Source organism: Paramacrobiotus metropolitanus, unplaced genomic scaffold (assembly GCF_019649055.1).
Source record: "Paramacrobiotus metropolitanus isolate TYO unplaced genomic scaffold, Prichtersi_v1.0 Parri_scaffold0000118, whole genome shotgun sequence".
Taxonomy (NCBI): Eukaryota; Metazoa; Tardigrada; class Eutardigrada; order Parachela; family Macrobiotidae; genus Paramacrobiotus; species Paramacrobiotus metropolitanus.
Window position 1 is genome coordinate 172260 of NW_026570338.1, and position 13645 is coordinate 185904.

At 42.5% G+C, this 13645-nt stretch overlaps 2 protein-coding genes and 1 long non-coding RNA gene across 6 annotated transcripts; 1 reads left to right on the forward strand and 2 right to left on the reverse strand.

Annotated features, from left to right (window-relative positions):
* Positions 1 to 769: 769 nt before the first annotated feature.
* Positions 770 to 2182, reverse strand: LOC129598227 (keratin-associated protein 19-2-like). Its single transcript, XM_055496042.1, has 3 exons — positions 2023 to 2182; positions 1627 to 1789; positions 770 to 1215 (listed from the first exon to the last, which is right to left on the reverse strand). Exons 1-3 carry the CDS (start codon positions 2072 to 2074, stop codon positions 1167 to 1169), a joined length of 264 nt encoding a protein of 87 aa, XP_055352017.1. The 5' UTR covers positions 2075 to 2182; the 3' UTR covers positions 770 to 1166.
* A 319-nt stretch (positions 2183 to 2501) lies between these two features.
* Positions 2502 to 8926, forward strand: LOC129598222 (uncharacterized). Of its 3 annotated transcripts, none has more exons than XR_008691673.1 (4): positions 2502 to 2789; positions 3024 to 3170; positions 4599 to 6155; positions 7082 to 8926. It is a non-coding gene; the product is annotated as an uncharacterized LOC129598222 (long non-coding RNA). The 3 variants fall into 3 exon arrangements; XR_008691674.1 differs by having other exon boundaries at positions 4599 to 6121; XR_008691675.1 differs by having other exon boundaries at positions 4605 to 6155.
* On the reverse strand, positions 3304 to 11871 carry LOC129598221 (mucin-5AC-like). 2 transcript variants are annotated; one of them, XM_055496023.1, is made up of 7 exons: positions 11485 to 11868; positions 7243 to 8547; positions 7070 to 7179; positions 5684 to 6131; positions 5416 to 5503; positions 4775 to 4949; positions 3304 to 3952 (listed from the first exon to the last, which is right to left on the reverse strand). In XM_055496023.1, exons 1-7 carry the CDS (start codon positions 11639 to 11641, stop codon positions 3644 to 3646), a joined length of 2592 nt encoding a protein of 863 aa, XP_055351998.1. In that variant the 5' UTR covers positions 11642 to 11868; the 3' UTR covers positions 3304 to 3643. The 2 variants fall into 2 exon arrangements, with proteins under 2 accessions (XP_055351998.1, XP_055351999.1); XM_055496024.1 differs by lacking the exon at positions 3304 to 3952 and adding an exon at positions 4130 to 4671 and having other exon boundaries at positions 11485 to 11871.
* Positions 11872 to 13645: the final 1774 nt, after the last annotated feature.

Genomic DNA, 13645 nt, shown 5'->3' on the forward strand with positions numbered 1-13645 from the left:
CTTGGGCCAAAACGTATCATGATTTACGTAAAGCCGCCTGGATTCCTCATGCACTAATATCTGTTTTGATTTACTGATGGCACATGGCGCTCCTTGGAGAAAACTCAGTGGTGTTTGGCTCAGTATGATTTGATAATATATTATTGTAGTTGCAAAAATGAATATTAAGTGTCGTTCGGGACATATTGAATAGCAGTGCAGGGGATACAGGTACGTTTTTATCAGTTTATGCAGCCAACACTTTACGAACTCTACTCTCAGTGCATGGTCGGAAAATTTTAGACCCTGAATTTGCCACTTCGCCTATTGAACTACCGGTTTGCATTTGTGTTGTTGTATACATATAAATTTTCTTCAAATAGTTATGTCGTTCATAAATTGGCTTTAAAGAAGCTGATATGAAAGTGTGCGACTTCAAACTGTGCCGAAAAGCTGGCCTCAGAGAAGGGCTTTCTCTGTGACCTTCGTACGAGTTTGTTCCACCATCCCAGTCTTAATTCTCCCGCCCTTATGCCTTATCGAAAGATTCGGCACCATTTACCTTTACCATTCGGCTGAAATATCAGGGCGCGAGATTTTCCAGAGCATTTTGCCTAGGCGGAGGAAACCGTCCCCTTCATAAATTCCACCGGCGGTTCTACGGTTCCAAAACTGCTGCAGCTTGCTAGGACCTTCTGTCCGTATGGATTGTTGAAGTTTTTTCGGCGATCGGCAAGTGTGGTAAACGGCTGTATTATGTAATCCTACTTTCCGTACGCAATTAATCAGCTTTTCCTTTACTATTTAGAATTTATTGCCAAAGCGGGGAAACAATTTAACAATATCAGTATCCAGAATATACAAATCCAGAAATTTCGGCGATAATCTCGAGAACGGCGTCAGTATGACATACACGGCACCATCAGTATGGTTACGTAAAAACATAACAAATGAGTAATTAATAATTATTTTTAAAGCTGTAGCACGGTTGTTCGTGAAGCCGTTTATCGTCTAGGGCAAATTAATGAACAGGGGCAAACAACAAAGAGCGTTAATTATAGCACAAGCAGTTTATAGTTTGTGCCTGTGAGTACTTCGAGCTGTGATGCACGGAAATGATGCTTCCATTGGCAAGGTCACTATCCCCACTGTCGGCCAGTGAAGCGCTCATCCGATCGTGAGCGTTATTATCCAAAACCATACAGTCCACCGAAGCCCCATCCGCGGTTGCCCCATCTACCAACATCAGAAATATAAGAATCTGTTATTTTTGTTCAGCAAATCTGTATCACTTTCTCGAAACACGACGCAAAGTTGGCGCATATTTCTTCTGGCAGGCATCTGTGCACGCTCGGGTTCTCTAACAGCACCTCGAACAATATCTTATAATATTTAAAAAGTACCCCTTCGTCTAAAAAATTATAGCATACATGGCCTTTTAGATCTTCAGAGATCGTTCTTTATCACTGTGTGATGGCATACAAATGGAAATCAGGTACCACCGGTAGTATTTCTGTATTTGTATACGAGTAACTTCGCTGTGTGCGCTTCAGTACGATATTACATTACAGGATTAGAAGAACGAGTAACTTTGTGGTGTGCGCTTCCGTGTTACAGGATTAGAAGAACTAGGACGAGCGAACTTACCCGGAGTTGCCCCATCCGCTGTTACCCCAGCCCGATCCCCATCCGCGATGGCCACCCCATCCACTTCCCCATCCGTTCCCAAATCCGCCCCAACCACTGCCGCCAAATCCGCCGAACCCGCTGCCAAAAGAGCCCCAATTGCTTCCAATCCAAGCGTCGCTTCCTGCACGATCAAGCACAGTTATAACACACTATTCGTCTACAACGAGGCACGTTCCCTAAGGCCAAAATAAACTTAACATGATCTTTCCACAAATGCTTAATTCACTGTGCCTATACAACAACCTTATTCAGAAAACAACGTGGAATCAGAATGTCAAATACGATTATTTAATGATTTTATTATTTAATGACAAATTGGAAAATAAAAAGATGCCGGTAACTGCAGTATCATACCGCTAATGTAGACAACGGCCACAACGGCCAAGAGCAGGATCACTCCTTTCATGATCACAAGCAGTGAAAACAACTGTCAATAAAAACTGGATTATTTAATTATCCGGATAGCAAAACACTCAACGGCGCATATAAAATCCTTAATAGTGATTCTGCTAATGTGTTTACTTTGTTTATATACGAGAATATAGTGGTAGAATCGTTACTGGCAGCCGGTGTGTTGTGAAGGTTAAGTCGCCCCGAGCGCCGCTTCGACCACACACGCGGATGTAATAATCTCATCGTCATTGTTTTAAAAGGTGTTCTTAATACCGGTGCCGGCGTATTTGACGGGAAACAATGACTGTTCTTAATCCGTGATTCATCCGTAAAAAAATGAATTGTATCCACGCGTACCGGCATTTTTAGTGCATTAATGAGGGTTTCTCATAAAGCATATGAGCACATTCTCGCGATGCTCGCGGTGCGGCCGGTCCGGTTAATATACTCGGAATTTCACCGGTAGATGCTGGTTTTCCCGCTTAATCGCGTGGGCTCGATAATTATGTTGTTGATCTCTTTGGATCGTAAAAAAAACTGCTGAAGCATGATCGTGCATTAATTTGCCGGCCGCGAGATGAAACGGTAATTATAACGGCCGGCGCCATGTTTGCATGATACATGCACCGCAACATGTGTCAACAGATACATGTTCTTTTTTTTATGCACATCTATTTTCGGGCTGTTTTTTCGATGGATTCCGATATTACTGGACGCCCTGTACACAGGTATACGTAACGTTTCAATTAACTAGCAACTGATTCGCCGGCGTATTTTAAAAGGCCATTAATTAGATTAAAATGTCCCTCGATCGTGAGCCTTTCCCTATAACAGTTGTTTTTAAATCTATTTAAGATAACCTTACAGCAAGAATTAAGAAGAAATCGTACTCAAAAAATTATAACTAATAGCAATATAAATACTGTACAAAATCCGTATTCCGTGAGTCTAAACAATTTTAGATTCCACTTGTAGCTGATTGTAATTAAAGCTGACTCCGATTACGAGGGAGAGGATCCACTGCACTACGCTTGTTCCTGTTTCTTCACGCAGACAACCTCTTAACAACTTGACAGCGGATCGCAGCAGCAAATCTAACTTCGTCAATGGTACGCGTTTATAGTACTTTGAAGTTTCGCCTACTGAATTGTTCTGCTTTGTTTTGTAAAAGAATAAATTTGTTTTGTAACATAAAGAATTTCCGTATGATCCTACAATTAAAAATCTCCAATTTAAATAATTGGTTGCTTTACTTTTGGCATTTTTTTCGGAATTGGAAATAAGTCGATGAGCGCGTGATACACGTTGAAATTGAGAATTTTTCTGCCTTACAGAGATAAATAAATTGTATCCAGTTATATAAAAAAAGCTGCAGGGGTATTTACGATCACGAGTACTGTCCACGTGCACGAAGACACTGACAAGGGAGATACAATTAACGAAACAGCAATTAAGCGGCATTGACCGGTACATCACAGTCATAACTCCACATGGCGCCTTCAGCCGCTGTGATTCATCAGCGCACTGTGGCGGTGCTGCTGCACGGCCTGGTGCACCGCCGGCCGGTCCTCCATGGAGAAGATCATCCCCTCCGCCGCGCGGTACGTCGGCCCGTCAAACGCGTTAATCGGGCGGCGGTCGAGCTCCACCCGGCTGGCCGGGCTCTTCTGGAAGGGCGTGGGGAGGCGTAGTCGTGCATCTCCATCCCGATGGACGCCCGGTACGTGTCCAGGTCGGAGGGGGTCCCGGTGGAGGAGTAGACGCTGTACACCGTCGAGGTGGGCGTGGAGGCTGGCGGGCGGCCGCCGCGGCTGAAGGTGCTGACGTTCGGGTTGGACGGAGAGTCTAGGGGGGTCTCTAGGAGGGCAGGAGGGGGCGGGGGCAGACGTGCCTAGTGTAAAGAAAGAGAGCGAATGTTACACCGGGTAACGGTGGCTCAAAAACCTGTGTACTGCGAAGCATCTCGCATTTTCAGAAGATAGATTCGCATATGCCGGACACCCGGGGCACGGTATTCTCTGTGTTGTTCCACAGGACAAAACTTGGTAATTTTCATTAATCTCGTGGTATAAAAAACATTAGTTCGTATAAAATAGTTTATTTGTTACTCTAAACAACAGTTTAAAACACTAATCAAGTTTTTATCATGTGAAACAATGCCGGATACTACCATATCCTGGTGTCTGGCGCACGAATCCATATTGTGAAAATGCCCGTAATGCAAAAAAATAGATGTACGAAAATAAGCGGAATTTTCGGTTCAATCGGGAGGCTGTGAACTAGATAGTAACGCTAACGCAAACGTAGTGCAATGGCACCTGGAGCTTGCTCTGCAAGAAAAAGTTACAGAGTGTAAAAAGAAAACATTATGTACAGATACAGGTCTGAAGTTATGAAATATTTTTTGTTTCGAAAGCACAATGATTAAATTCAGAAAATATACCTTTTAACAGTAGACTTGTTGAATTTCTTTTATAAGTCCTTTAATTAAAAATATTACAAATATTTTAACAGCCAAACGCAATTGTCTACGGCAGTTACAGGAATAAGTGTACGCACGAGGAGAAGACGCATAGAATCCGTACGTCCGTAGTGGTAACTAAAGAGCTCCTATACGGGACCAAACAGACGGGACACGGGTTAGAACACAAATGGGACGCGACAGTCAGTGGACGCCACATAGCACATGCATGCCGGCATAATTGAGACCAACCGTTTCCGGGTCCAGCTGCACCACCGGGTTGTCGGTGTCGTTCAGAATGGGCTCGGCGTTGGTGTTAAACAGCGACATCACCGGCCGCGGGAGCCGGTTCTTGTAGTGGATCAGCTCGGACTGGGCGAAGCGGCTGCGCGGCGGAGGCGGCGCGATTTTTCGGGTTTTGGTCGGTCTGTAAAAGAGAGAAATCCGAATGTTATTAGCTGTAATGAACACACATATTATACTCGACCAGTAAATAATTAATCCGCTTTTTCAATGCAGGTTTTTTTATCCTTGTCGCAAATCGTCAGGAAGTATAATTTTAATATGTGTACATATTTACGGATGACTGCACAAGTGTGTCAATAATTTTTTAATAAAATATAGTTTCGCGCTATGGCGCAACAATCTATACGTATATACGACTAATACGAGTATGTACATAAATCGAATTATCTAAGCGGTTTTGTTTGAAACAAGCCCCCTTCTGCAGTGACTAACCGGCGTGATGCCGGCACTTCAATTTATAATCGATTTTCTTAATTTTACTTGACATACTTTGAGGCATAGTTGGGTGCGCCAACTGTATGCAAACTGAGATTAATGTGCTACTGCATAATGAAATTTTATTCAAATATTTATACACATAATCTTACCGCATTTTGAGCAGCAAAAGCGCAGCGCACAGAGCACACGCCAGGAATCCGACTATTCCAACGAACACGTACACCGTAATGCGCAACTCTGCAACAAACACATCTGAATTTGAGTACTATGTTTTTGATGGGTTTTCCTACCGAAAATAATTGCAAAAGATGAAACCTTTTTTAAAGGCCACTTATTAAAAGCAATCAATTTATTTTTAAATAAGTCGTTTTCATAAGAGTTAATAATGATGATAATAAGTACAGGAATTCGTCTTACTTTCGTTTTCATTTTGAATGGAAGCGCCGGCTTCGTTGGCCGTCGTCATATTAAACACGCAGGTAAACGGTCCCACCGGCGAATGGAATTTCAAGCAGGGACAGTCGATGCGCGCCGACACCGGATGGAAGCGGCACCATGTGGTTAGAAGGTCACAGTTGTGCTCCTGCCGGGCACAATAATCGTACGCTGCCAGCGGCACATCCTGCCGGTTGAACGAATAACCACTGGATAGCGACAGGTTGCGAGCGGCGAGAGTGTGCAGCGCCGCCGCCACTTCCGAATTGTTAACGCTGTGACTGCCGCGGATTTTGATGAAGGAGTGGGCGGAAATGGGTGTGGCGTTAGTGGGGTCGGCGGAGCGTTTGCGGATACGGGGCGGCAGTGTGAAGGATTGGATGGCGATGGTGACGGAGGCGTTCAGCGCGTGGTTTAATGGTAGTTCCATCTACCAACAAAAATAATCAAATAAGTAAATCGTAAGACCAAAAATACGCAAAAAAATATTAATCAAATTTCGAGAAATTTTTAGGCCGATAATAAGATTTTGTTAATTTTATAAAAATAATTAATAACATTAATTTTCCAAAGTAAATTTACGCTTGAAACAATTGACTACATGGAGCTACCAAACGTTTGCTAAAAAATCATGCAAGCTGCATTGTATACGGTTCGTTGGCGCCAAGACCCTTGTTAATCGAGATCCTTAAACAAACCCACCAGACAAGCACGATATCGGTAAATTCCGAAAAGGTTTCGTAGTGTAATGGATGTGGCCATACTGTCCGTACCCCATCAGGAGCATTCGAGCAGACGAGAAGTAAAACTTAATACGCCTAATTGTCTTAATTTTTGAGCATATATTTTGTGAGGCATAATTTCAATTGTTTTTACGGATTCGATGTTCAATACTTACTGAGAAACTGTCGACCATTATGAAAAGGACTGTATATCTATTATTTTCAAGCTTTACGCCTTTTTATTGAATACCGGAAAATAGCGACAAAGCATTGGCGATAAATCCATTCTCAAATTATCAAAAACAGAAAATTCTAAATTCAACACTTCATACAAAAATTCTTAAATATTTAAAGAAATATTACAGCTTGACAAGGATGACAACAACTTTTTATTATACAATAATGCTTAAGCACAGCCTATTACAAAGAAGCTTCCACTGCCCAAGCACGATCTGAAGATGCACAAATTTGCCGCTCTTTTAATTAAGCAATAAAAATGCGTTTATACTGTACATAAATATAAAACAAAATAAAACATTTTTACTGACATTAATGACCAGATTAACAAAAATTTCTACAAAATAAAATAGATTTTAAAAATAGAAACTAAAATAGAAAACTTAAGAAATCATTTAATTGGGGTTACCTCGTCTTTCAGTTCTTTGATGACTTGCCGCGCGAGCTGTGAAGAAACATTGAGGAAGTCCTCATTATACGCGCCATACAAGACAATCCGAGCCTCCAACACTTTATTCGCTACAACCCAACACTGACCAGTTTACCCAAAATGTTTATAATAAAAAATTCATTTATCTTTACCTTGCAGGCAATGTCCATCCTGGAACACCTTGGACAGTGGGCACACACAACTGCGCATCCGCCGATCGCCCGCCTCCTCCGGGTTGCGGATAAACCCTTCCTCACACTCACACCGCAAACCATCAGTAAAATTGTAGCACTTCTGATACGGCCCACACTCTAACGAACATGTTAAAATAACCGCCGGAATGTCTGTCACATTAGTAGCCGACGCTTCAGGAGAGATTGTTCCCTGCAAAGCGGTAGTGCTACTTTCAGCCGGTAAACTGCCGGAGTCGGTTGTCCGGGCTCTGGTCGAAGCGATAGAAGGTATAACAACTGTCGAAGTAACTGGAATTTCCGGAATGTGTGACGTCGTTGTCGGTACAATGGAATGTGGTGCACTGACGTCAGCTGTTGTTTCCCCCGGCATTTCTGAAGCCTGTATCGTCGGTAAAATCAGGTTCTCGGTGTGCTGTGAAGAATTCGATGAGGCGTTGGACGTAACGATGCTCATCATATCGACGCTGGTTTCCTGAAAATTAGCCGGCACTGCCGGTTGGGTGGGGGTCGTGGTCGGGACAGTGGAGGTTGTTGTTGTCTCCAGCGTTGTGGTTTCCACGACCTCATTTATTTCCCCGATGACATCATCGTAATCGCCGGTGGCTTCGCCGTCCGGTTGTCCCGTTGCGTCTAAATGCCGGCTGGTGCGCCCGGTACTGTTGATATTTAACACATCACTGGCATTGGTCGGAGCAACACGGTAACGGTCCACCGGGGGTTTAGTATGATGCCGCGAACGCATAGCCGGTGTTGTGGTGGAATCTTCGTTGTCCGGACCGATAGTCGTCTCGTCGGCCGTTGCCACGGAAGTTGTCGTCTCGAACACCGCGTCATGGACGGTCGTCAAGCTCCCCATGGGCACGGTGACCCGCCCTGAGAAGGTGCGAGTAAACTGTCCTTGCTGGTGGGTCGCGTCGGGCAGAAAGCCTACCGGGAGGGCGGTGACGTTGTGGGTGATGTTCCCGTACAGGTCCACGCGCTCTAGATCGTGGCGGACCTGGCTAGGCGGGTGGGCATCATCAGGTTCGTCACCGTGTCGCACAACGGGAGACGGAGGGGTGTCGGTCGTAGTAGCGGACCGGTGGGATGGGTGGATGGTGGAGGGCGAGGTGGCGGTGACTGGATGATGGGGAGTTGTGGTGTGAGCCGTATGAGCGGCGTGCGTGGAGGGATGCGCCGGATGCCGGGTGGTGGGAGCATGACGCGACGGTGGAGTGGATTCTGTTGAGGACGTCTGACCGGATCCTTCGGCATCGTCCGTTACTAGACAATAGTTTTCATCGAACTTAATAAATGGACAGGAGAAAACAATTATAGCAAATACATTGACCGGTCTAAACACTGTAGTGATTGTACTCGTACATATACTGTAATCACGTGTAGTGATATATTTATTATGACCTGATCGTTTCTATAAATTTTAGCAATTTTCTACAATTCCTGAATTTGCACGGTGCGGTCTCGGCACTCTTGACTGTTGGGCCGAATCTGGTAATTAATTTAGTATTATTAACGGTGACTGCTATGCGCCCCGACGAACCGGGCGCATAGAATTTAGTTATGCGCCCCGATGCCCGGGCGCACAGAATTTGGCTTTGCTCCCCGAATGTCCGGGCGCAGAAATATCGGTGATTTGCTGTTTTTCCGAAGATATTTTATGTTGTATTTGGCTTCTTTTACTGTTTTTATTTAACAACCTGTAAATTTACTGGCTTTAACGCGGACTACGGCAACAACAGCGACGATGCGTAATTATTAAGATTTATTTGAGCACTGGATGCAGACACTGCACCGGAACAAACACGCGTCACCGATGCAGTTGACTCCGTCGTCCTTGCTAAAGCCAACCCCCAGTCTCCTCTCAAAAGAATGTGGAATGTGGGGGGAGGGGGGCAACTACATTATACATGAAAATAATCTTAACTGATAGTCTGATACTAAAGTTGATTTACTGCAGTGGACACAATAGCGACTAAAATTAACTAAACACAAATGTGCAATCGGTATGCGACATTGTCAGTCAGAGTTGCATTACTCCCCGATTATCGGGATGAACATCCCAACGACACACCCTAATGGCTTTTCTCGGCTTGACACTGGTCATCCAAGTCGTCCAGCCTTGCAACTACCTCCGCTACGTCAAATTAAAGGAAGTGGCCCGGTACATGGTACCATATTCGTGTACATACACGAAATCTTTCACTTTCGCGTACTTCCAACCCCTTGTTTGTCTTGTTTATGACATTCTGTAGCCAGATGATTTGTATACACTGGCGAGAAAACCGTTTGTCCGCGCAACATCCGGTTTGGGAGTTACGGCTGGTAGAAAATTTCAAAAAGTTTAAATGCATTCAGGTGTAGCAAAGTCTCATTATAGACCGATCTCTTTCAGATTTTGCACGTAAATGCACATACCCACAAAGAACGTTTTCACACCAATTTACTGTTCTATCATGTCTTTCGATTTTTAAAATGTATTTCAAAATCCATTTTAAAATTTGAAAAAAACCATGGAAGTCTGGGATCGGTGTAAAAACGATGTTCATGGCCATGTGTATTTACGTGCAAAATTTGAAGGAGATCGGTCCATAATGAGACTTTTGGTACACCTGAATGCATTTAAACTTTTTGGAATTTTCTAACAGCCGTAACTCCCAAACCGGATGTCGCGCGCACAAACGGTTTTCTCGCCAGTGTATACTAATCATCTGGCTACAGAATGTCATAAACCGAAATAAAAATGTGTTTGGGAGTGCGCGAAAGTGAAAGTTTTCGTGCAAGTACAAGAATTTGGCACCATGTACTGGTCCACTTCCGTTAACCGGAATAAGCTTTGCTAATTCTATGTGCTACATGGAGTGGACTTCTGTGCCATTCTATGTGTTTAGTGCATGGAGTGGACTTCTATGCCGTCCTAGATGACCTATAACAATTATTATTACCCACAGAACGTGATAAACCAGTGTTATAAGCTTGCTGTAAAGTTGCTGAAAATCAGGATCTCTCAGCTGATTCCGCGATGTTTTGAGTAAGCTTTTCAATAAACCATGCGATAAAATGGGAAATGGGTTAATCGAGTAAAAAATTCAATCAGTTGCCGGAAAAACATAAAAACTTCGATATTTCTGCGCCCGGACATTCGGGGCGCAAAGCCAAATTCTGTGCGCCCGAGCACTCGGGGCGCACAGCAAAAATCTATGCGCCCGGTTTGTCGGGGCGCACAGCCATTTCGATTATTAAATTATCATGGTTTAAACGTTAGTATAGATCCGTCTCAAACAATACACTCACCGGTGTCTGCAGTTAAAACAAAGTATTATACAGAATACAGATACAGAATCAGGGGGAATTTTACGAGATTAGTTGGAGCAGCTGCTACTGCAATTATTTTACTTTTTTTACCGCTGAAAAATTACCAGCCTTCTTAATTACTGAGATCCTTATAACTCGTACAAACCCCACAGACAAGCACGACATCGGTAAATTACAAAAAGATTTCGTAGCGTACTGGCTCTGACGACCTAACCGCCCCGAACCCATCAGGAGCAGTGAAACAGCTTAGAGAACGCAGGATAAAATTTAATACGTTCAATTTTAAACCTTTAGACCGAAGATCTAGAAGTTTTCTTAATTTTTAAGCATATATTTTGTGAGGAATATTTTAATTTGTTTTTACAAGATTCGATGTTCGATACTGACAAACTGATTGTACTACTATCGGTTTCTGAGCTTTAACGCAATTCGCAAATATTTTGAGAAATATTACAGTTTGTCCCGGTCGAACAAATTTTTCTTATTGTACAGTAGTAATACTGAAGCGCAGCGTATTACAAAGAAGAATCACTGTCAAAGCATGATCTGAAGATAGACAAATTTGCCGCTCTTTTAATTGAGCAATAAAAATGTGAACGTAAGTCGGCTTAGATAGACCGCAATGGTCCGCACATGTCTTCAGAAGCAACAAACATACTGTACATCATAAACTAAAATTAATGATAAAAGCTACCAGCACACCCGAATTGCAAACGTAACAAATTCGAAAAAATCATTCGGCATTCGCTATTAATTAAATGTCATCGTTACTAACAAACGGAAGAAACCCAACTAAAAAATTCCTTAGGTGAGTCTTAATTCCCTTTACGAAAAATAAAAGCACAACGGAATTAGAATGTAAAAATATATCATCAGCAAAGCATTTACCTATTGACCTATCGGCAAAATAACTCCTGTCCTCCACCGGTAAATATTCCCCCATTAATTCCCGACGACTCCATGTAGATAATTCGTTTCCCGCGCTGCACTTCCATAATGAAAAAACGATTAATAAATTACTGATAATTATCCGTCGAAAATGCATTGTGTAAATAAATCACGATTAATTCCAATATAACACTCCGTCGCCATTCACATATCAAGAGCAACACCACGAGTGCATTTAATCTCAACACATTTTTCCACAACACATCCGATTAGCGCATACTTCTTCGGAATATGGCCACAGAGAAAAACACCAAATCCTATCTGGTGTGTAATTTTGCGCATAGAATGGCGATTGTGTTGAGTCAGGTCATACAATCGGCTGTGCCGGCACACTGTGTGCAAAACCGAGCACTTTGTATGCATATACGATGGAGGATGTTTAAAGTGTATGCATGTATGCGGCGGTGGTGTTTATTGGTTTGATTAGGAAATCAGTGCAAACACATCAGCCTGCTGTAAATCTCCCCCTGGTAAACTGTCCAGCGGAGACGGGATGTAAAACTTTACAATTCCTCCAAACTCCTGATAAGCGCGGTGTGAACAAGGTAAATAGCCATTTAATTCCCATCACTGCTCCGCGTGTGATGATTAATTTTCCTTGTATCGGGGCTGACCGGTTTCGGCTCTTCTGTCCACGGAAGTGGTTTATTACAGGATTATTATTTAAACAATCGCTTTGCGAAACAATTATCGCGGAATTTCCTTTGGAATATCATCCTTGGTTTATTTATGTTTTATTATTATTTAGGCTGGTTCCGTTACTATGTGTTTTCGTAGCGTTTTTTTTAGCATAATACTACATTAAATTATTGTTATTAAATTAAATTTAAGAATGTGAGTCTAAATTATATAGTTTTATTTTCCAATATTAAACGCATTTTAAATCGATTTTTCTGATAGAAGTTTAATTTTTTTAAACAAAAATAGCCTGACGCGGCTAAGAAATTATTGATGCTTCCTTAATTACTATTAACATTCTAACGGCTTTTTTCTTATCATTGCTGCAAAATTGTATGTGATTATGATTTGATTATAAATAAAAAATTATGTTAGTGTGCCTATTCGTAATATTTTTCGCGGAATTTTTTTGTTGAATTTTAAGGGTGTAATACATGAGAAACATGAGTCAGCCAGCCCGGCAGCGCTCCAACCCGGTTGAGCCCAGCGCGCGTCATTCACTGATGGCTTATCTTATCGGGCGCGCGTATAATATGCTTATCTGACATTTTCCATCGTGGCTGCATTTTTCTCTCGCGTTCCCCATGCAGCGCTCGGCACAACAACACACATGAAAAATGACAGAGCCACTGTTGATCTTAATCGGCACAAATCCTTCTCGGGGGCCTGACACAACCGACTGCCGATCCGCGCACATATTTTTCCAGTCGTTGTACTTGGCAGCCCTGCAAGTCGGCGCTTTTTTTTTTCTTCCAACGCGTGGGAAATCTACATGCCGGTTATGCAACACTAACAATTTTTTCTCTCCATCCCAGAAGCGCAGTTTGTCATAAAAACTGTGGGGCGATCAGCTACTGTGCAGTCGGCAGCTCGTGCACGCTGTGATTTTTTAGGCAGTTCTCTTCTGTCACCGGCATATGGCTAATCCGAACAATCAAAAACAAAATAATACTATTTAATTATTAATAATATGTAAACGTATTCGTATCATGTAAGAGCTGAGGGAAAAAGAGACGCATTACGAAGTGCTTACACTGTAATACATAGATAAAGTACTGGTGCTAGAAGTGCATTAAAAAAACTAGAGATGACGCTCTGTAATTTAAATTTTAATTTAATCCGCATCCAAGCCGGCAGCCAATTTCCGGCTAGGGTGACAGTCTAGCATGGTATTTTAAATATAAGCTATATAACCGTAAAATTCAAAGCATGGTAAACTAATTTGGAGTAAACAAGTCTCGCGGCAAATTTCTTAATAAAAAAAATTACCACCATTTTTTCAATACGCATCAAATTATCGATAAATATAAAACATGCACAAGCAGATTGCACAAAAATGCTGTTTATAATTACAACACCTTGTGCCCATCAGAACAATTTTTCCAGACATTATTCCTGTATAACCTAAACGTGCAAAAATAAC

Coding starts and splice junctions, on each gene's coding strand:
- LOC129598227 (XM_055496042.1), bottom strand. CDS start 2,074: ATGAAAGGAGTGATCCTGCTCTTGGCCGTTGTGGCCGTTGTCTACATT. Junction 1,790..2,022: donor GGCCGTTGTCTACATTAGCG/GTATGATACTGC, acceptor TTGATCGTGCAG/GAAGCGACGCTTGGATTGGA. Junction 1,216..1,626: donor AGCGGATGGGGCAACTCCGG/GTAAGTTCGCTC, acceptor TGATGTTGGTAG/ATGGGGCAACCGCGGATGGG.
- LOC129598221 (XM_055496023.1), bottom strand. CDS start 11,641: ATGCATTTTCGACGGATAATTATCAGTAATTTATTAATCGTTTTTTCA. Junction 5,504..5,683: donor CATTCAAAATGAAAACGAAA/GTAAGACGAATT, acceptor TGTTTGTTGCAG/AGTTGCGCATTACGGTGTAC. Junction 3,953..4,774: donor TGCAGCTGGACCCGGAAACG/GTTGGTCTCAAT, acceptor TCTTTACACTAG/GCACGTCTGCCCCCGCCCCC.